General features: G+C 36.8%; 1 protein-coding gene across 2 annotated transcripts in view; it reads left to right on the top strand.

Annotated features, from left to right (window-relative positions):
- nab1b (NGFI-A binding protein 1b (EGR1 binding protein 1)) overlaps positions 1-23,731 on the top strand; it is a 46,330-nt gene that overhangs the window by 8,723 nt on the left and 13,876 nt on the right. For both annotated transcript variants that reach the window (XM_056466027.1, XM_056466029.1), the window contains exons 3-6: positions 1,400-1,533; positions 6,749-6,800; positions 13,481-13,600; positions 18,618-18,786. In XM_056466027.1, the coding sequence (XP_056322002.1) occupies positions 1,400-1,533; positions 6,749-6,800; positions 13,481-13,600; positions 18,618-18,786 (475 nt within the window). The remainder of the gene's footprint in view (positions 1-1,399; positions 1,534-6,748; positions 6,801-13,480; positions 13,601-18,617; positions 18,787-23,731) is intronic.

The raw sequence follows: 23,731 nt of genomic DNA, 5'->3' as shown, positions 1-23,731 counted from the left end.
TATAAATTACTTTCATTATTTTCATGTGAAAACAGATCTGGTAGCAGATATCGTAGCCTCTGTTACTTTTTTACCTTGCACTTCTTTGTTAACATTTATTTAGGTTAAGCATTTTCACATTCTGATTCCACTACTTATTTATTAGAATTGTTAAATTCTAATTGTTAAAATGACTATAATATATAAATTAAATATTCATTCATTTTCTTTTCGGCTTAGTCCTTTTATTAATCCGGGGTCACCACAGCGGAATGAATCGCCAACTTATCCAGCACATGTTTTATGCAGCGGATGCCCTTTTAGCCACAACCAATCTCTGGGAAACATCCATACACACTCATTCACACTCATACACTACGGACAATTTTAGCCTACCCAATTCACCTGTACCACATGTCTTTGGACTGTGGGAGAAATTGGAGCACCCAGAGGAAACTGACGCAAACACAGGAAGAACATGCAAACTCCACACAGAAGCACCAACCGACCCAGCCGAGGCTCGAACCGGCAACCTTCTTGCTGTGAGGCGACAGCAATACCTACTGCGCCACTGCGTCGCCAAATTAAATATTCTTAAGAATATAATATTTTGTGTTCTTTTTAAGAGTGTACTTGCATTGTGGTGATATTATATTGTCATTCTGACGCAGTGTTCATTTCGTTGACGAACAAGTTTGTACTGACTAAAACTAAATAAAAAGTGATTATGACTACAACTATAATAAAAAATATACTAACATTTTCATAGCCTAATAAAAATGAGACGAGAATGTGATTGGGGGAATTTTTTTGGAAAATATCCGATGAGAATTAATCTTGGTGTGTGATGCAAAGGCGCACACACATTTGAAAGTAACTGATCCACAGTAGACGCGGGATGCAATTATATTATTATAAGAGTAGAATAGATTTAGTCAACTAAAACTAAAATGATTCAGATTAAAATATGGCTAAAACTAAAACTCCATTTTAGTCAAAAGACTAAAGATTTGCTATCAAAATTCACACTGTTCTGATGTTATATAATACGTGGCATAAAATGGGCTTAAAATGACAAGAATATTGTTTATCACGATATATTTTGGTGCAATATATTGTACAACAAATAATAGATATCGTGACAGGCCTAGTTCTAATACAATCACAGAATCAAGCTTACTTCCACATTGCAGAATAAGGTCGATACTTTCAGTAAGAATGTGTCCTGGTTAAAATAAATCCAGCATATCTGGACTACAGTGTTTGGTATGCTGGTGTGCTGTTTTGTTGAATTAGCTGTACAAACATGATGGTCTGTTTCATGCAGGGGTGTTCCTTAATTGAGGGATTGTTTAATCCTTTGCATATAAAAATGTTAATTATCAAATTAATAATACAAATCTCTATTGCTTTTACGCAGCTGACAGTAAATGAAGCTGCAGCACAGCTTTGTATGAAGGAGGTGGCACTGCTGACCCGCAGAGATGAGCTTTTCGGACTGGCACGCCAGGTCTCCAGAGAGGTCACCTACAAATACACCTACAGGACCAGCAAGTAAGTTTTAAGATCACTTCCCAAACATCGTCAACTATATTTGGAGCCTTTGGTTAAAAGTGAAATGTGCAATTATATGCAACTTATTATCCATAGGCCAATTTTGAAAAGCCATTTTCGTGTCAGCTTCCCTAAAAATGTTAAATTGTTAAACAAAAGTACTGATTTAAGTAACCAGCTGCTATTTAAGCTGAAAGAATATCTTTGTTAAACATTAAATCATATTTAAATCTGAAATATTTCCCAATTAAATCAGCACTAAAACACTAAAAACCCTGCAGATTTTGCCTGGTTAGCATGAAAAATGCTCAGTGTAGAGGAGCTGTTTGTTTGCCTTAATGGATTTAAATTCTCTGCATGCATCACTTTTTACACCCCATAAGTGACTGGAGTAATCATTCATGATGTTTAGCCCTTAAGCCAAGAAAGAGATAGCTAATGCCAATGCATTGTGAGCAGCTCAGAATCTGCTCTCTGGTAGTCTGCTTAGAGCCCAGCCGAGATATCAAAGTCGGCTTTATGCATGGCTTTTGTGTCGAAGTGTGAAGTGCTGCACTGAGGTCTATGGAGAGATGAAAACACTCCCACTCCTTTGCATCTAAAGGCACAGAGTCTTTATCAGACACTCAAAACCTGCCATCCAAAGAGAGCGTGCAGGTGTTTCCTGGATTGCCAGGCTTGCGTGTCAGAGGATGGAAAATTCCTTGCGGCGTAACATAATGACAGCCACTCATTCAAAACTCGAAAGATTGCATCACTGTCATGGCCTGGGTATTGTGAAAGCTATCTAGGCCAAGTTTTCTTACAATGCCTCTTGCGTCATAATGAAATTTGCCAAGGGCACTTCGAAATTATGATGCAGGTGAAATATTGTACTACTTTTTAATAAACCAGATATTAGTAATCCCAGAGTTTTGAAGCTATGGCCATGAAACTACTGAGACTGGATTTGTTTAAAGGTAAATAAAACTTTTTTTTTAGTTTTCTGAATTTTTCAACTCTCATTCATTCATTTATTTTCGGCGTAGTCTCTTTATTAATCTGGGGTTTCCACAGCGGAATGAACTGCCATATTTTCAACTCTATTTTATATATTCAGTATTGTAAGAAAAAAATATGAGGAGGATGTAGAAGATCTCAATAAATATCAAAGTATACAATAGTATCTTGAGTTCAGCCGGAGTCAGAATGAACCCTGAACCTTCTTAAACTTATACCTTTTATACAGTTTTAGTTTACTGGGTTTAAATGTTAAAGAGCCCCTGTTTTGCATTATAAAAGGTGTTATTTTAGTTTTGGGGTCTCCAACATGCTGATATGCATGCAAGGTCAAAAAAACACTTTCATTGTCTTATAATATGCATTTATTTTTACCTAATTATCCCAATAACTCTCATATGATTCGTTCAGCAATGCATTTGTTCCCAAATCTCTTCTTAGCATGAAGCTAATCTGCTGCGATTAGTACAATGACCCAGTCTGTTGTGATTGGTCGACTGCATTCAGCTCGAGACAGAGAGAGACGCCCACCATGGCTATGTAGTAGTAGGGAATATGTGTGAGAGCCTACTGCAGGAATGCAATAAAACCATGCAGTTAAACACCAGCATATTCCTCGACTCTAAAACCTAACCTCAGTAATAACAACAACACACATCCAGAATCAATCCACACAGTGGCAAAAGTTGAACTATTTTAAAAATGGACCGCACCGCTTGAGTGTAGCAACAGCTTATGGTGGCCATAGCAAAGACAAATGGCAGAGGATTGCGAGTACAGAAATGCATTTAAGTTGGTGAAGGAAAAAGCATGCGTCTTGTTTTCACGTGTTGTGGTTTTGGACGAGTCGACTATTTCGTTAAAGAATCGATAGTTTTAAATGGTGCACTTTCAGATTTAAACCTCAGCTGGATGTTTTCCCTTGCTTTAAGCTGTGTTACACACTGCATGGAGGGTCATTTTCAAAAACCCAAAATAGGGGCTCTTTAATGAAGTTGCTCCTTGACTGTTGACAGAGCTGTTCTCTACATGTTAATGCAGTTTCCACCCTATTGTGAGATGGTTCTCTGTGCCACACACCCATCCCCATTCTACAATTGCTACCATTTGCTTAACATGTAGTCACCACAAACAATGCAGAGACAACAAACTGTTGACTTATCTTTTCTATCATAATGGAGTATATCCATGCAGACTTTTAGTTTCAGTCAGCCATCCCCGGTTAATTGTCATCCCATACAAAATTGATGCGTTTAAGATCTGATTTCTTTAAAAAACAGCAATTTTCACTGCCTGGCTGAGATACGATATAAAGTGGGACCAAACATGAGGCACTGCATTATATTCTATTTTTCACACCATGTCTTTAAAATATGGACATTTATTTTACCCCTGTATTTTCAATGGAATTTCTGCGCTAGCCTGCCTCTAATGACTGCGCCTCATTTAAACGGATTTTCATCTCTTTTTACGCTTTAACAACCAAATGAATGCTTAAGTCTATTTAACTAAATGTATTGTAATGATATTACAACATCGATGCTGTAAAAGGAACTGTATGAAATTGAAAATAGCCACATTCACTTTCACCGGAAGTTCATCATTGGCTAAAAAAACACTAGCTGTCCATATAGCCTATTCAGTCCTTTTGGGAAATGAGCATCAACACGCCATTTAGAGTGTAAGTTGGGTTGAGGTAGACTAATTTCTTACAGTATATTTTCAATATTTTACGAGCACTAACTAATGATCCAATAAAGACTAGTGTGTTAATGTGTAAAAAGTCTAGATGGGCGTCTCGTGGTTTGTCAAGGTGTGAAGTATTTCTGAAATGTTTAAGGTATGCTCTGTCATAAAATATAAGAGTAAAATAAAAAGAAATCCCATAGTTTTATGCAAATATTAGCTTGTCCCAGAGGCAGATAGACACAATCTGATTTAAAATCACCACTGTTCAAGTAGGTTTCCTAAGATTAAAAAGAATAATAATCTCTTATGCTCATCAAAGGTGTGTTTATTCAATACAGTTTATTCAATCATTTTACGAGACCACTGTCTTGCTGCAGTTTAAAAAAAAAAGTTTTTATTTTATTTTATTTCTTTATGATCCTTCAGAAATAATTCGGATATGCCAATTAGTTGCTTTTTTAAGTTTCTTTAATGAACAGTGGTCTCTCGTTAATCACGAGCGTTACGTTCTAAAAAATAACCCACAGTAGGTGAAATCCGCAAAGTAGTCTGCTTTTTTTACATTTATTATAGATGTTTTAAGGCTGTAAAACTGAACGTAATGAACCGATTGAACTAAATGAAGATTTATTTATTCTGTAATGGTGCCGTACAGTCAGGTTACTTCTACCTTCCCTTAGCATGTCCAGAATTCCAACTTTTTGTGATGGTTAACATCTGCTTATTGGATGCTACTGCAGTTTTGATTTAATCCTTCTTTAAAATAAAAAATATATAAATTTACTGAGTAAACTTTATTTGAATATTTTTTTCAAAGTTTTATAAACTAATTTGTAGAGCAGCACGTGATATGATTGATCGCGGCTGGTTTCTCATCGGTAATCAGCAATAATCCAATCAGATTGATTCAAGCTTGCAGTAAATAGACCGAATTTGCCCTACTTCCTTATCTTTGTTTTGGAAGAATCCCTTCTTCCACCCCATCTCCTCCTTTTCCTCCCTTTACCAGTGGGAGCTCTTGAGACCTACCTGATCTCAGAACCCCTTTCATGTTTATTGACCAGGCGGGAGCCCTGGGCTCAATTATCTCAGAGCTAAGGGTTTTCTCTCGGGACAGCATGCCAAACCTGCTATTAGCATCAAGCATATCTAAGTGTGAACCCTTGAAATTATAATTTTTGCAGACATAGAAAAACAAGCAACAGACAGACAAACCCATCATGTAACAATAATCTGTGCAAAATAAAAAATAAAGCATAAACAAGGGAAAATGGCAACATACAAGACATATATGACCTACAAAAAGACACAGCAATGGATGCAAAGAGAGAGACAGAAAAAAAACGTGCAAGTCTTCAGAAATTAAGCAACATTGTTAGTCTTTAAATTGGACTGGATCACACATTTCGGCAAATTTCGCAGAATTCCCAGAGGTGGTATATCTAATTATTTCCAAATGGAAGGTGGCAGTGAGTCTAAGAAGCCAATCAGAAAAAAACAGCCCTTACATTTTTCTTCCAGAAACAAAGGATCCCTTTTTTAGCTTTGACCATTTCGATTGAGAGTCTCCAGAAAATCTGACCAACAAAAAATTGCTATCATTGGGTCAGGGGGTAAAACACTATCGTAAACCTTAGCAAAGAACTCAAATATTTCTAACCACAAACTCTGAATTTGAACACAGGACCAAAAAATGTGCTAAGGTCCCCTAGGCAGCTTTACACTTGTCGCATGTGGGGGAAACAGAGGGAAAGAATTTACCAAGCTGTGTTTTAGAATAGTGAAGTATGTGTAATACTTTGTACTGAATAAGGTTGTCTCTAGAATTTAAAGAACATGAATAAAGAGATAAAGGCATTGATTACAATCAGTCTCAGAGATTAAAATCCCTAGGTCTTCTTCCCAAGCGACTTTCAAATGAAGAGAAGAAAAATCTGTTCTGCTTTTTCAAGCATTAACATATAAAGAGGTAAAAAGGCTCCTAGCATTTGAAGAGTTGAAAATACATCAAATAGTTTGCCTTCTAAAGATTAAAGCATCAAAATTATGTATATTTAGTTGGACTGAAACTTTTAAAGTATAGTTCATATTGAAACGAAATGAGGGGCAACACGGTGGCGCATTGGTTCGAGCCCTGGCTGGGTCAGTTAGCATTTCTGTGTGGAGATTGCATGTTCTCCCTGTGTTTACGCGGGATTCCTCTGGGTGCTCCGGTTTCCCCCACAAGTCCAAAAGCATGTGGTACAGGGGAATTGGGAATGCTAAAATTCACAGTAGCGTATGTGTGTGAATGAGTGTTTATAGATTATGGCGGTTGGCGGTTCATTCCGCTGTGGTGACCCCAGATTAATAAAGGCACTAAGCCGAAAAGAAAATGAATGAAATGAAACGAAGAGCCATGGCTTCTTATTTCATTGAAATATTGTTTGTACTATAGAATTAGGTCACCTTTTTGTGAAAAGAATATGCTAGTGGTTTCACCCATCTTGTTTGTTCATGGCTGAAAATTTCATTTTCACTCCCTCAGATCTCGATGCGGTGACAGAGATGAGCCCTCGCCCAAGAGAATTAAAACCGAGGTGAGTAAAACTGCTTTATGATTTCTCCAACCTGAACTCCAAATAATCTATCTTCAGGCTTCCGACGCAATTTCTCGAGTCGTCCTGTTATTAATGTGCGCTGCGGCGCTAACACCAATATGCGAGGAAACTGTCGTAGGAGGCAGGATTGACACTGGGTGGGTCCAGTGGCTTTTTGTTTGCATAGCTGCCTGTCAGCAGACTGAACTGTGTAGGAGGGCTTTGCAGGAGCATGCGGGGTAACTCCATCAGGATTGCATGTCACTGTGTAGAGGAAAAAAGGTTAAAGTTCAGCCTAGAGAAATTACAAAGGGCTAATGTTCACAAACCCACTCCCTCAATCACACCTTAAATCCATATTTAGCCAGCCCACAGTCATTATTTTTCCATAGCCTACATGTCCGTGATCGGTCTGCCCTATACTTTCATAGTGATCTTATTGATGTGCTGAAGAGGTCTTTGTGCTCTATGGCAGATGTCCATTCATGGCTCTCTGGTGACACATTTGATCGTTGTCCAGTCGTTAGATCTTCTGGAAACTTCTAACATCCCACATCAGTGCTTCTGGGCTGGGCTTGTGTCTCGAGAGGTGCAGGTGTTTGCCCGCTTCACCTTTGCCCTGGTTTCACTATGTGTACGGGCAAAGACATGTGACCACTTCGGAAAATCTGTGGTTTCTGCCCACTCCACCACTAAGGAGAAATGAGCCCTTTATCATTATCAGACAGTGGCAAATTACCAATTGGCTTCCTTTTCCCCCCTAATTTGCATTGTTTCTCGCCTAATAATCGCATTTGATCTCATTTTTATGTCATGTTACCACAGTAGCACTCTCATGTGAATCAACAGCAGCTTGGGGGAGACGCTGTGATTTGTTTATTTCACTTGTTTGGCTTTCTGTGCTACGTGAATTATTTTATATATAATATTGTTGATAAATAATTAATAAAACTTACATTATGTATCAATTAATAGATAAATTATAGCGGTTAATAAGATCCCTGATAAATAAGGGACTAAGCCAAAGGAAAATAAATGAAAAAATTAATGAATAAATACGTTATTATATATAATTTTATGAATTATATGTAAGTAATGGAAAAATATTGCATCTATGTAAGATAATTATTCAAAATTAAGTAATGATTGTTGTTGTTGTTTTATTATTATTATTATTATTATTATTATTATTATTATTATTATTATTATTTGCTGTGTTATATTATAAAAATATTTCAGGATTGTTTGCGGAGTAGAAAGTTCACTAGAACAATGTTTATAATAATAGAAAAGGTCATGGAAAGGTAATATTTAACGCTGTGAATGTTATTAGGATCACTTCTGATAAATGAAACGCTTCTTTGCATTATAAAATCTGTAATTTCTTTAAAATAAAAAGTCATTCAGAACCCAAACTTTAGAATGGCAGTGTAGAGCAAGAGCGTTGCATTTATTATGACAGCCATATTTACTGTTGTATTGCATGAACATACTGAAATGTGCACAAATACTATTGAGAACGTACTGTAAACATTTATAAACACAGTCTTTTACAACTAAAACTTTTTGTGAAAAAAGCATGTAACCAAAGAGAGTCACCTTACTCATCCAGTATTTGGTAAAAGATGACTAACCCTAACCCTGAACCCTATGACATTACAAAAAGCAGTGGCAGGCTACTAAACAGCACTTGTATTCAGCAGATTCACGTGATTTAAGCAGGTTAAAGCTACATTTAAGTTTGAGATTTGTTCCATTTAATTGGGAATGTATTTATTTGATCATTTATTTATTCAGTTTAAAGCCCATTTGTGCTAACTGTATTATACTTTATTAAATTATTAATGAAATATCAAAACTTAGTCATGCAAAATCCCCAGCTACTGACAACTTTAAAGGTGATTTTTCACAGTATTACAGATGTTCAATAGTTGTATCTCAGCTAAATATTGTCCTGTACTTCCAAACAAACCATCAATGGAATGCTTATTTATGTATAAACCTCAATCTCTAAAATAATTTGTCTCCTTTTTTTAAACCATATACTGTTTGTTCTTGCCAATGCACCACTTTTTAACTTAAATAAAACGTTTTTGGGGAAAAATTCTTCTCTTTTAAAAACAGTTCAACTATATGCCACTAAAACTAAACTTAACTTACAGTTAACATTTAGTTGTCAACATTTAGTTGCACACTGTAACATTACATAAGTTGCAGTAAATAGACAGTTTTTTTTTACATTGCTTTTGCAAGTTTTGAACACTCTGGTGAGTAAAACTGAATTGAACCATCAATGGAAAGCTTGTTTATGTATAAACCTCAATCCAAAAATTACACTTGTGACTAGTTTTGTGGTTCAGGGTCACAAATTGATATTCGCCAGAGAAAATAATTTGTTTAAAAAAACAACAACAATACACTAGCTGACAAAAGTCTTGTCATCGATCCCATTTGTAAGAGCAACAAATAATCATCACAAATACTGCAGAACACCTGTTGGAAGCTGCATAAACCCAAGATTCTTGCAGAAATCAGTCAAGTTTGAGGAAAAATCATGGTTTGGGGTTACATTCAGTATAGGGGCATGCGATAGATCTGCATAGTAGATGGCAACATCAACAGAGGTATCAAGACATTTGTGCTGCCCATTACAAACCACAGGAGAGGGCAAATTCTTCAGCAGGATAGCGCTCCTTCTCAATCTTCAGCCTCCACATCAAAGTTCCTGAAACAAAGAAGGTCAAGGTGCTCCAGGATTGGCCAGCCCAGTCACCAGACATGAACATTATTGAGCATGTCTGGGGTAAGATGAAGGAGGAGGCATTGAAGATGAATCTTGATGAACTCTGGGAGTCCTGCAAGAGGCTTTCTTTACCATTCCAGATGACTTTATTAATAAGTTATTTGAGTCATTGCAGAGATGAATGGATGCAGTCGTCCAAGCTCATGGGAGTCATACATAATATTCATTCTTTTTCCACTGCACCATGACTTTATATTCTATGCTGTATATTACTTCTGTTAAGTGACAAGACTTTTGTCTCAGCAAAGTCAGATCGTACAGTCCTAATTAAATCATTAAAAATCAAGGCATGATCATAATTTATTTAAATAAAATAAGTGTAATCTAGAGCCCTTTGCCTTTCATATAAGCCACTTTTGATACCAAATGATCAACTAGAAGTCAAGTTGTTATTTGTTGTTCCTAAAACTTTGGTGACAAGACTTTTGTCAGGTGGTGTATACTATTTGTTCTTGCCAATGCACCACTTTGTAGCTAAAATAAAAACCTTTGGGGGAAAAACAGCTAAACCATCTGCTTCTAAAACTGAACTTAACTTACTGTTGATGAACATTTAGTTTGCAAAACATTACAGTAGTTACAGTAAACGGACAGTTCTTTTACATTGCTTTTGCAAGTTGCGATGCACTCAATTAACCCTCTATGGATTTTCCACAGTTCAGAGTGTTTTACAGTTAGCTAATAAGCCTTGTCTGAAAACGCATGAACTTCCCCTCCCCCAACACTGTCCCTGTCTGGCCTCGACTCCTGCCCACTTTACACTCCCATCCACAACAGTGAGAATAAGCCACCCGCCCACATTCACCCAGACAAGGTCCAAATGAGATCAGTCGCGCACCCACCCGTATTTTTGAGGTAGCGGTGACATCATTACGTGGGTGCACTCGGAATCACCCACGCCCATGCATTTGCGCAGATAGCACAAAGTGAAAAGGGGCCGAGTCTGAAGACACATGCGTATACATGCAGGCGTATGCAGCACCTTTGTCTCTGCGCTCTAGAAAAAGAGAAAAGCCTGAACTCACAGGAGTGGCTCCATGACTTCATTGTTGCTGCGTGAGTGTTTGGCAACTTGCGTCAGAGCTGTTATTAACAGTTACCTCTCGGCCTCAAAACACCCAACTAGTAGTGAAAAGACCGGAATGTTTGTGGTAGTTTGCAGCCATGGCAACGCATGTAAATAGTTGAAGTTTCAAGCTCATCCTTCATGTCATACAATAAATTTTATTTATTTATTTATTTATTTATTTCGGAAATGTTGGAAATATTGCTGCAATTTAATGTTATTATTATTATTATTATTATTATTATTATTATTATTATAGAAAAGGTCATGGAAAGGTAATATTTACCATTATAAATGTTAGTATGATCACTTCTAATAAATGAAATGCTTCTTTGCATAATAAAATTAGTAATTTCTTCAAAATAAAATGTCGTTCAGAGACCAAACTTTAGAATGGCAGTGTAGTTACTTTAGAAGAACTAGAACGGTGCGTTTACAATGACAGCCATATTAACTAGTGGATTGCATACCTGCGAACATTTGTCTCAGAAATTCTGGAAGACTGATGGGGGTGTAATCTGAATAACAGTTGAGAACTGTGTACTGTGGTGTAAGTAACCAGGTAGGCCAGGTTTCAGGCGTCTATCACTCGCTTCGAATGTTATCACTTGGCTGAATGAGCCTTAACAGTGGTTTTTCAGCTGATAGATATGGGCCATAAGGGGCCTTCTGCACCTACTAGTAGGCTCGGAAGGCTGTTATCATCCATCCACATGGTTAATCAGCTATACTAATAGAGAAGACTCCAGATCTGTTTTTACATTACTGTGACGGGTTTAGGGTTGGGGTAGACGTTAATAAAATACAATTAATGGGAAATTTTATATATAATATCAATAATTCTAGTTAACTTCCGACCACAGCCATATGTGATCTATAGCTGATTAACCATGTGGATGGATAAAAACAGAACACCCCTACTGTCCCATATCTATCAGCTGATAACGCCCATTGACTGATAACATTCAAATCGGCTGCGGCCGTTAAGATTGCATACTATACCAAAGTTTGCGATCTGGGGGTGTTACAGAATGTGTTAAAAAGCTGAGAAACGAGGGTGGGGTGAAATTACGGGAGTTTTTTGGGAGAAATGACAAAATGGGAGTGTGATGGGAGATGGCTCTGAAATACGGGAGACTCTCGGGAAATACAGGGGTGTTGGCTCCCAGCAGACACACAACATCATAAGATGTTAGATTTAGGTTGCCAGCATCTAAGGACAATATTATTTTGACATCCAATAACAGCGTGAAATGACGCTGAGATTTTGTTGATTTTAGTTTGTGTTGGAAAGTGACCAAAATCCAACGTTGAGCCAACATTTTTAACCAACATCATGTTGACGTCAAATACTGACATTTATTCGTCAGGTATGGCAACCAAAATCCAATGTCTGATAGACATCATAGTGGTAATGTTCACACAGTGTCAAGCTGTAACATCATTAGACATTGATATTTGGTTGTTTTTTAGGTTGCTTTGGAAAGTACCCAAAAATGCAACATTTGTCTGACGTTGGGTTCTGACGTCAACCCGCCAAACAGACTTTTGCAAATAATCCTTTGTGTGAAAAAAACATGTAATAATAGACCCATTTACTTATCCAGTGTTTGATAAAAGATAACTAACCCCTAACTTTAACCCTGTGACATTACAAAAGCAACGACAGGCTTTTATTTTTTATTTTATTTTAACAGATCCATATGATTTAAGCAGGTTACAGCTATATAACCTGTCCCACATGAACATTCTAAACAGATGTAGCGGCCCGTCGGACAGAATGTACTGTTTGTTCCTCTGCTTGTCGGATGAAACTCATCCTGAGGGGATTCTTAAGTGGGATGACATTTTATTAAGTATCTGACCTTTTCGCCTCAGAGGAGTTACGCTTCTTTTTTTGCACAGCGTTAGCGAAAAATTGGTGGCTTTGCTCTGGGAAGTGGTTGAGATTAACAGCATGTCTTGGAATTGTTCAGGTATTTTACAAATGTCACATTAACCTCGTGGACCTTCGACAAGAGAGTGATTCATTTCTAATAGTAAGGTTTTCAGTTCTCTGACCAATGCTGTTGTGGTTTGTGGACTTTAGGAGGCGGTGGCATTCAGCTGTGACATTTATTGTGTTTATATGTGGTGTGTCAAGTTTTTTGTGTAATTTGATTCTTCATAATGAACACATGCGTAGTGCCATAAATTGTTTTCATATTTATGTTCCTTCATAATCTTCAATCAAAATAACTTCCCCTCCCACTCTCAATAACCTGAAGACCTGGTAATAGGTGCAGCTACTGTATCGCCAAACACACAATGATCGAATCAATTCCTGGACCAAATCTACTTTTTAGTTTGTTTTTGATTGTTTGTTTGTTTTTGGAGAAGTTGTTTCACTCCCAGTAGGGAAGAAAAAGCAACTCTTTCTCCGAACAGCAGTTTATGCTACCTTAATGCAATCTTCAATGGAATATATTTATCATTGTCTGTGTATCCTGATAAAATGGGGCACTGTACGTATGTGTGTGTGTGTGTGTGTGTATATATATATATATATATATATATATATATATATATATATATATATATATATATATATATATATATATATATATATATATATATATATATATATATATATATATATATATATATATGTCAAAAACGTTAACATTTCGACATTTAAAAGCAAATATAATGCAACATTACAAAGAACTGACTTTGTAAGCCCTGTCCATTGGAATCCCCATCATTGACAGCAGATGCAATTAGACCATTTTTTTTTAGTTTGTTGATGTGACATTGTGTATCGATTTGCAGGACGGCTGTTTTGACCTCCAGGAGGCGCTGCAGGCCATTCACATGCGCCAGGAGACCCTTAAGGAGCAGCTTGCCCACGCCAGATCTAAAGGAGAGGAGACGCTCGGGCGGAACATCCAGGTGACTGACTGCATTATGACAGTGTGTTTATTTGTGTGTGGGAGAGGAATGCTCTCAGGCGCCGTCTTCATGTCTGTGTCTACCACCACACGTCTCGCTCTGCTAGCCTATCATGCTGGGTTTTGCTTCAGTAGCTGCGAGAGCTTCACCTGTCCTCCTGACCGTGACCTACTTTTGGTCAGCAATTCCAATAGAGGGTAAATCAGTGGTTGAATTTTGTTAGTCAGAGTCAGCTTTATTGTCAATTCTGCCTCATGATGTACAGACATACTGAGAATTGACAAATATAAACTGTTAGAAAGTGTAGCGGATGTCCTTACTGAAGACTTTTGCTTTTTGCTTTCAACATTTTGATTCAAAATTCACCCTTTTTCCACAAAAATAGACTCTTTCTAACACAAATTAGACATACAGTACTGTGCCAAAGTCTTAGGCCCCCACCTGATCTGGTGTTGCAAAAGCACAATTTTAATCACCATAAATATTTTTGTTTTCTTCATAAAAATACAAAGTATGGAATATTTTCCACTAAAAAGAGCAGAAAGAAATGGCCTTTTTGGCAAAAGTCTATATTAATGTGAACTCTTTTGGCAATAAGCACACTTGTGAACTCTTTTTCAAGAGTTCCCACTTAGATATGCTTAGCGTTAATAGCTTTGGCATGCTGTCCAGAGAGAGAACCCTGAGCTTGGAGATACTTGAGCCCAAGGCTCCCGCCCAGTCAATAAGCATATAAGGGGATTCGAGATCAGGTAGGTCTTGAGAGCCTCCCTTAGAAAAGGGAGGAGATGGGGTGGAAGGGGGGATTCTTCCAAAACGAGGTAGAGATGAAAATGATCCATTTATAGTAAGCTTGGGTCACTCTGATTGGATTATTACTGATTACAGATGAGAATCCAGGCGTGCTCAATCATATCACATGCTCCTCTCGAAATTAGTTTGTGAAACTTTACTTGGAGAGACCGCTCTGCCATTAAAGGTCTGAGATTTCATTCATTTCATTCTCCTTCGGCTTAGTCCCTTATTTATCAGAGGTTGCCACAGCGAAATGTACCGCCAACTATTCCGGCATATATTTTCGCAGTGGATGTCCTACCAGCCACAACCTAGTACTGGAAATCACCCATACACTCTCACATTCACACACACTCATACACTAAAGGCTCGCACACACCGAGACGCTTTTTTCAAGATGTTTTCCTGCATTTAAACCAAAGCGATTTTCACTGGCGTCGAGCAGAAGAGTATGCAAAATCACTCCTTGACATTAGATAGCTTTTAATGAAAAACAAAGACCTCGCTGCACACGGTGGCGCTACACAACTTTAAGCTTCTTACACTTGTCACACAGAAGAAGAGAGAAAGTTGACACGTTTGTTAAGTTACTGGCGATTCGAACAAGCATGGATGGTGCAAGTAGCAGCTCTAGCGATGAAGAAATGTTTATTGTTCACCAGTGCAATAAGCAGCTCCACGTTCATATCACCTCTGGGCATCTTCTTCAAGGTGCGCTCTCAATGACAGTTTTGCACTTGAGCGCCTCCAAGTGCTATTTAATGTAACTTCAGCAGCTCTGTGCACGTGAACAAAAGTGCCAATCTGATTGGTGGAGATCACATTGTCACCCTGTATTTAGTCATGAGGTGTTAAACGCCGACGGAAAACGCAAGCAAAAAGCGTCCCGGTGTGAACGGGCCTTGAGGCAAATTTAGCTTTATTCACACAGAAATGACAACTGGCCCAGCCAGTACTCGAACCAGTGACCTTCTTGCTTTGAGGTGACAGTACTAACCACTGAGCCACCATGCCCCTCTGAGATTTCAGTATAAACTTATACTTAAAAAATATACAATATAAATTGAGAATATTGTGCTAAAAACTATAATATATATTACTAATTGTTTATTAAATAGCTTTACACTTTAAAGCCAAAATCAAACTTGAGTATGCAAATAGGCCTATGGCTCCTCAAGCTTTAGTTGTGATATGTGACTTTAAAAATATAAAATGTTCAAAAGATTAATTCAAAAATGCTGATTCATTCAGTTTTGAAACAAGAGACATCTTTGTGAGCGAGTCATTGAATCATTCATACAAACCATTTAGCCAAATAACAATTTTTGCAATTTTTTTTTTTTACATATTTTTAAACAAACTTCAACAGATAACATGTTTCCAGAGCCTATAGTAAACCATTTCATTTAGTTGTCTATTCTGACTTGATTCGTGATGCCTCTTTTATCTCAAAAAATTGCAATTCTTTATTTATCCAGAATTGTGCAGCTCTGACAATAGCTAGAAGTGTTTGCTTTTTATGTACTTTCCTAACTTCCTGTAAACAGCTGTTTCATTTGTGCCTATTTATCGCCTCTGCATATGAGACAGAGTTGACACCTTTTTTTTTTGAGCTGTAAGAGCAACTTTTTAGCATTTAAAACATTCAGAGCTGCTTTTTTTCCTCTTTAATTGCTCTGTTTTTCAATAGATAGATTGACAGGGACGCATTGTCGAAGAAACATCAGTTAATTATGCTGCTTTTGTGTTTTGAAGTGGAAACGTGTCATTTTGTAGCTGTGAATAGCATCTTCCTGTGTAAAAAAAAAAGTCAGAACAGAAAGTTTTGTTTGCCTCTCTAGGTAGCATGCTGTTGCACATGTAGGAGGGGTGCTACTGGAATTAATAGAGTGATTCCAGCTCCACACTTATTTTGGGTTTTCAATAATTATTTTGATCATCCTTGGAAAAATCTATGTCTTTATAATACATTATTTAAAGCAGGAATGCCCAAACTTGATTGAGGGTGGTGGGCTGAAGCTAAATATCCCAAACTGTATTACATTAAAGATGCCATGGTGACTTCCTAATTTAATTAATACATTCATTTTCCTTAGTTTTACATAGCGGATGCCCTTCCAGCTGCAACCCATCACTGGGAATACACTCTCACATGCAAACACATACACTACAGCCAATTTAGCTCATTCAATTTACCAATAGCGCATGTCTTTGCACCCGGAGGAAACCCACGTGAACACAGGGAGAACATGTAAACTCCACACAGAAATGCCAACTGACCCAGCCGGGACTCGAACCAGTGACATTCTTGCTGTGAGAAGACCGTGCTAACCACTGGGCCACCGTGTGAATAATTATAGTTTTTTTTTACTCTACTGAAATATATGTGTCCTAATAGTGTTTTTAGCAAGGTGCCACACATATATATCAACATCTAAATAAATGTGTTTTAGGGTTTCATGACCCTTTAAGAAATCTGATTGATTCATAACATTTAATTGAAACATTTAATTTCAGTTAAAATCAGGCGAGGGCTTTTCTTTCTGGATTGCTTTTTAAAACTGTCAGTTGGGTTTAGAGAAGTAGGTGGGTGCTGGTTAATCGGTGCTTTTTAAAATACTATTGGTTGGGTTTAGGGAAGGGTGGGTCAGCCGATCAGTCAGTCATTCATTCAGTCAGTCAAACAAATTTGCATGTGAACAGCAGGCGCGAATGGCACTCACAAGAGAAATTTGAGATCTGAAAAAGCATTCACCTTTATTGGATTCGCGAAAACATAAACTACAAGAAAATGTAGCTCCTGGGACTTATTTGGCGCTCTCCAGAAATGAATATACAGGTACTTTTTTCAAAATGAGCCTGGGTTGGTCAACAAGGGTGCAAACAGGTGCATAAAGGTAATCAAAAAATATGTGGTCAAAAACAGGTCAAGACAGGCAGCGAAAACAAAAGAAACATTAAAACAAGGCAAAGGGTCAAAAACACGGCTAGACAAGGCTAGGAAAACACTTGCGTGATGCTTTGTAACAGAAACAAGATGTGAGTCAATGTGAGCAGTTTATATGTTCTGTGTAGTCAGTTCTTGAGCAGCTCCCATCTGTGTGTGTATGTGTAATCAATGGAGAACCAGAACAGGTGTGTGTGTGGTGCCAGAAGGCAGTTGTAGTTTATATGGTGACAGAATTGCAATCTGAGTAAAAATGAATGCTTACCAGCAAACTTCAAGCCTGGATTGCTGGTGATCATGACGCAAACAAAAGGTTATGTTCAATTAGAAATGACAATCTCTGTTTGAGGGATTCGCCCCAACCATCCCCATTATTTGTCCCCATCTGATTGGCTGGCAAGCCAAATCAAAAGTGACCATGGGCCAACTCTGAACCCCTGTTTGATATGCAAATGTGATACAATTGCACATATTGTGGTTTTTAATAATCATCCTCAGTCAGTGTGTCACCTTTTAGATGTACAACCAAACATATTAAAAGTATACATTTAAAGTCAACATTATTAGCCGTCTTGTGAATTTATTTTCTTTTTCAAATATTTCCCAAATTAGGTTTAACAGAGCAATGAATTTTTCACAGTATTTCCTATAATATTTTTTTCTTCTGGAGAAAGTCTTATTTGTTTTATTTTGGTGAGAATAAAAGCAGTTAAAATTTTTTTAAAGCCATTTTAACGTAAACATTATTAGCCCCCTTAAGTAATATTTTTTTAATGGTCAACAGAATAAGCTTTTCAATGTTACTTTAAGATGAATACTAGTATCTTGAAAAATATCTGGTAAAATATTATTTTTACCAGATTATTATATATATATATAATATATATTATATATTACTGTCATCATGGCAAGGATAAAATAAATAAATGATTAGAAATGAGTTATTAAAACTATTATATTCCAACAATGTATTGAAAAAAATCTTTCTGTTAAACAGAAATCGGGGCAAAAAATATACAGGGGGGCTAACATTTCAGGAGTGCTAATAATTCTGACTTTAACTGTACATATAGTAACTGTAAAACCCTGTCAGATGTGCAAATGTGAGTTAGCAGCATTATCCATGGGTCTTATTTATGGTTAGTTTTGTTTTGCGTCACTGCAGTTGCAGTATGTTTGTGAATGGTGAATATTGGAAATGATTTTTTTCACACTGTACGTTTGGTGCTGTACACATCCGCCTGTGTGACTCCCTGCTGTCTGTGCATATTATAGGTTCAGCTGGAGCGTCTGTTGGCCAAGCAGATGGAGATCCTGCATGACGCCGCGGCGCAGGACAGACTGCAGGCTCTGGAGTGGAGGGTCCCACCAGGCCCCTACAAACACAGCGCAGACCGGCAGAACAGCAACGGCCTCACAGCTGACAAAAACACTGAGCCGCAGGGTGAGTTTGGGCTTTGTGGAACTGGAGAGGATGGATTGTTTGGCACATTGCAGATGCTTTTTATTTAAAGCAATTTGTTTCAGTAGGTTAAAACTTAAAACCATTTTTAAAACTGAGGTCCAACAAGGGCGTTCGTAAACTTTTAGGGGTTGTGTGTGTTTAAAAAGATTTTGGCAACAACCAACTTTGAAAATATTAATATTTTCAATAGAATTTATATTGCTTTCACTATTAATAAGTTATGTTTTTTATTGTTTTGAAAGTGTTAGTTTTTCATTTCAAGGGAAAGATTATGCATGTTTGTGGAGCTAAAACATTACAATTACTTGAGATACGTTATCAATATGATAAATTGTTTAAAATAGTTACTAATATTACAACGTCTTTTTATTGTTATCATGCTTGGTATGAATGGGCCTTTAATAATAATAATTTGAATAATAATAATGATGATTTTATTAATAATTACCTATTTATTTTTATCATTTGTATTAGTAAATAGTATTTAGTTTTGCTCAAGGTTTTATTATTTGTTTTTCACGTTATACAGGGTAAACAAAAAACAAAAACAAAACACTCCTTTCGCAGAACACCAGGGGCCTCATGTACAAAGATTTGCGTTGAATTCATATTAAAACATTGCGTACGGACAAAGCTGTATATGTGCGTACTCAGTAAAAAATTCTGATGTATGAAACACTGCGTGTGCAAAATCCCACTCATATTCTCTTTGTACATCCGAATTAACGTGAAACTGAGCGCACGAGTGCAAAACCCCTCCCTGCCTCCTCCCCCTAATAAATATGGTAATGACTCCACTTTGGTAAAACCAAACAAAAAAGCAATGGCAAAAGCAAGCAAGAAGAGAAACTTCACAGGATGTGAATTGGAGGTGCTCCTATCGGATGTATTCCGGAGAAAAACTGTGTTATTTGCAAGTTTGTCCTCCGGAATTAATAACAAAAGAAAAAAAATTGCTGATGTGGTTAATGCAGTGGAGTCTGAACATTGCCCTGTGAACAAATTAAAAAAGAAATGGTCCGATGTAAAGGTGCAGGTTAAGAGGAGAACAGCGGCGCACTGTCAAAGTGTTGACCGAACCGGCGGGGGAACAGGGGATGCTGAACTAACACACTTTGAGGCTCTTATCAAGGCAGCGCCACCGGCATTTCAGCAGCCCAATCGCCCGCTCTACAACAGACCGAGTGCCTGCCACCTTGGAGCCTCATCCCAACCATGCTGTTTGTGAGGATGAATGAACCATGGGTTGAACAAGGCCACCTTGCTACAATATTTGTTAAGCGCATTTGAGCATCACATATTATTTGCACATTTATTGAATGGAAATGTTTCTGATTCACGTATGCAAATTCATCGTCAGATGGCGCCTTTATAGCAATGTGCGTGCAGTCAATTGCTCCAATTACATTGGGAAAACCGGCGATCGCTGCAAATTGCGCTTTAATGTTTGGCTGGTCAACTGCATGGTATGGAAACCTTATATACCTGCTAGACATGTGGATGATCCCATACATCTGGCATTGCATGGGTCAAGAATACTTTGTATTGTGCGATTTAACATAATTGCCTCTAGGAGGCGCCAATGGAAATAAAACAAACACACAGAAGACACACAGACATGAAGTTGGCGTGGACCAACGCACATTCTCACGTTAATTTCATCGTTAGTAAATCCAAACGTTAGCGTGAAATCTGGCATATGCAAAGTTTTTTGTGTGTACGCAGCGTTGATACATGAGGCCCCTGGTCTTGGAACAATATACCAGACCTTATAAAATGTCTTAACAGACCCTTTTGATAGTTATTTTCTCCAACTTAAGATGAGACATCACTTCTCTTATCCAGTGACTATGTGTTGATGGAATAGGGCCTTTCCATTTTAACAATATCTTCTAGCCAGAAAAGAACCAAAGGCTAACATTTTAATTTGTCTTATGTTGAGAGTAGCTTTCTCAGGGGCCACCCCGAACAACGCGAGAAATAGTGATGGCTCTACTACCACCCCAAATGCCTCAAAGGTCTCAAAAATACTAATCCAGTACATGTAAAGCTTTGGACATGTGCAGCAGAGTAGCAGGAGCCTGCCTACACCGATCGCATATGGGTTCTAGCATTGATCTTAGCGAGTCTGACTTTAGACCAGTGCAAATGATGAACAATTTTGAATTGTATTACAGCATGTCTGAGGCATATGGATGATGCGAAAATTCCTTGTATTATTTTGTGCCAAATTTCATCTGAGATTGGTTCATCTAAATCTGTCTCTCATTTCTTAATAGTATTTAGTTTAATGATAATATAAGTACATCCAGTGCTTTGTGAGGGGAAAACTGTTTTTATTTTTAAGTTTTTTTTTTATTAATAAAAAAATTAATTGCTTCTTTATATAAAGATCTTTATTTACAAAATTATATATATTTATTTCATAGGTCCCTTTTAGACTTTTGAGTATTAAGCTATTATTAAAGTGTTTATTAATAGTTTATAAATACAAAATATTAAAACATACAAATTTTTAACAACATTAATTTAGGTAAAAGATTCATTTATATTTGTATTTAGTTTTTTATTATTTAAATGTCTCTATTTGAATGAATTATATACACTTTTCAGACGTAAATTCAAACTAAAATGAAATTCTATAAATTAATTACAGCTGATAATTATTAACAAACTATTAATATTTGAAAACATTAGAGTGTTGATTAATTTATATTTGTAATTAGGTTTTTATAATTTAAATGTCTCTATTTGAATTAATATTATTATATTTTAATTTTAATTAAAAATTAAACGTCTGAAAAGTGTATATAATTAAAGCTAATAATTATTAACAAACAATTAATAGTTAATAACATTAATGATTGTTGATTCATTTATATTTGTATTAAATTTTTTATTATTTAAATGTCTCTAGCATCAAAAAGTTCAGACCACAAAGCAAACAAAACCATGTGTAAACCACACTGCGCATCACGCAAGAGTCAAGAAACACCTTCTCAATACAACAGCTATTATATTATTATTATCAGAAAGCAATTTGTTTTTCACTCTTGACTGCCCATCCAGGTTATTTTTGTCCACATTAGACCATATGGAAGGGCGACAGAGCGTTTCAGTTGTTGTTTCTCAGATAATTCAGCAGTTTGCATCACCTGCTCCAGACGCGGTGTTTTCTGGGGCTCATCTGGCAGCTGCAGGCGGAGGCGGGTGTGGAGGGGAGGGAGGGAGGGTAGATGCCGGCGGGTGGAAAAATGAACACAGATCTACGTACACTCTCATATTCATATGCCACCCGTCTGGAGCTCATTCTGACCCTTGTGTTGGTGCGTGATGATAATTACTGCACATATGTACTAAATCTGAGCACTGATTATCTGCATCACAGCACAGGTACAAACGTGTTCATGCGCACAAGGGCTTTTGTGTTGCAAAGTACTGCCTGGCTACCTTGAGTTTTTATTGCAGACTCTTAAGCGTCTTTTCTAGATAAATGTCATTATATTTAATTTTATTAATATATTTAACTATATTTTGTAATTATTAATATAATTAAAAAATATAATTGAAACATTTTGTGGACCACAAAACCAGGCTTGTGTCACATTTATACATTTTTGGCAATGCTTTAAAATTATACATTTTTCTTTTATGCCAAAGACCAGTGTTGGGTAAGTTACTTTTAAGAAGTAATCGATTAAAAATGACTGATTACTACTGGAAAATTGTAATCTCATTTCATTACTAATTACATAATGTAAAAAGTAATCAGATTACTAATTACTTTACTTTGAAGATACTTTAACACATATAAAATACAGAATAAACTGCAGCTCTTTCAGTAATTTAATAATCATTGAAGAACATTACAATGGGTTGATCACAGCAGTCAAAGTGATAGTTCACCCAAAACTTAAAGTTTTCTCTTTATTCACTTGTTCCAAACCTGTTTGTCTTTTTCTTTTTCTTTTTTTTTTTGATCACAAAAGAAGGACATGAAGAAAACTGGATACCTGTAACCATTGACATCCATAGTATGAAAAAGCACTGCAGTGTTTGGGTGTTCTGTGTTTGTCTGAGGTAATTAGTCTACCTAACTGTGTATATTCCTTACAAAGTATGAAACTGATCAGTCAGTTGTTGTCACGTGACTCATGGTTTTCAACTGGGAGTGCCTGGGAAATGTTAGCGTGTGCAATATATACGCTGCCAATATGCACATATGACGCAATACGTGTACGGCCCCATAAGCAGCTACGCTTCCTGCACAAAAATCCAATTTAGCCTGTTTAGGCTGAGTCAAACCGCTGTATTTTTTGGGTGCCGGTGTCCTCCTTGGTCATGAGTATTGTCGTAGAAGGCTTTTGTTCAAATGCTTGAACAAGTTGCTGGTCGAGATAAAGGTGGTGGAAAGTTCTTTAGAGAGTGGACATAGACTGAATTTCACAGGAATATTTTAGTTTTTACGCTCAAATCAAAGTGATGTCTGTATTTTCACTTAAAGAAGCAACCACTCTCGACAGCAACCATTTCAGATCAGTTTTCCAGCAATTCAAAAGCAAAAGCTTATTTTCTGAAATTGCAGCGGAAAACGTGATTTAAATTAAGCATTTTTTTCTTCTAAATATTATATTTGTAACGCAAGTAACGCAATTACATTGACTTTAGTAACTGTAATCAGAGTACACAAATGTAAAATGTAATTCGTTACATTACTGCGTTCCTCGTAAAAATGTAATTAGAATACAGTAACTTATTACTGTGGAACACCTTACACTCAACTCTGCCAATGAGCATTAAAATATTGAGTGAAGATAATGTTTCATGAAGAAATTTTTTTTAATTTCCCACCGTACATATTTAAATACGTCATTTTTACTTCGTAATATGCGACAGATTTTCATTTAGACTACTTTAAAGTTTG

Source organism: Danio aesculapii, chromosome 9, assembly GCF_903798145.1.
Source record: "Danio aesculapii chromosome 9, fDanAes4.1, whole genome shotgun sequence".
Lineage (NCBI taxonomy): Eukaryota > Metazoa > Chordata > Actinopteri > Cypriniformes > Danionidae > Danio > Danio aesculapii.
The sequence above is the reverse complement of the archived record's forward strand: the minus strand, read 5'-3'. Positions and strand labels throughout refer to the sequence as shown.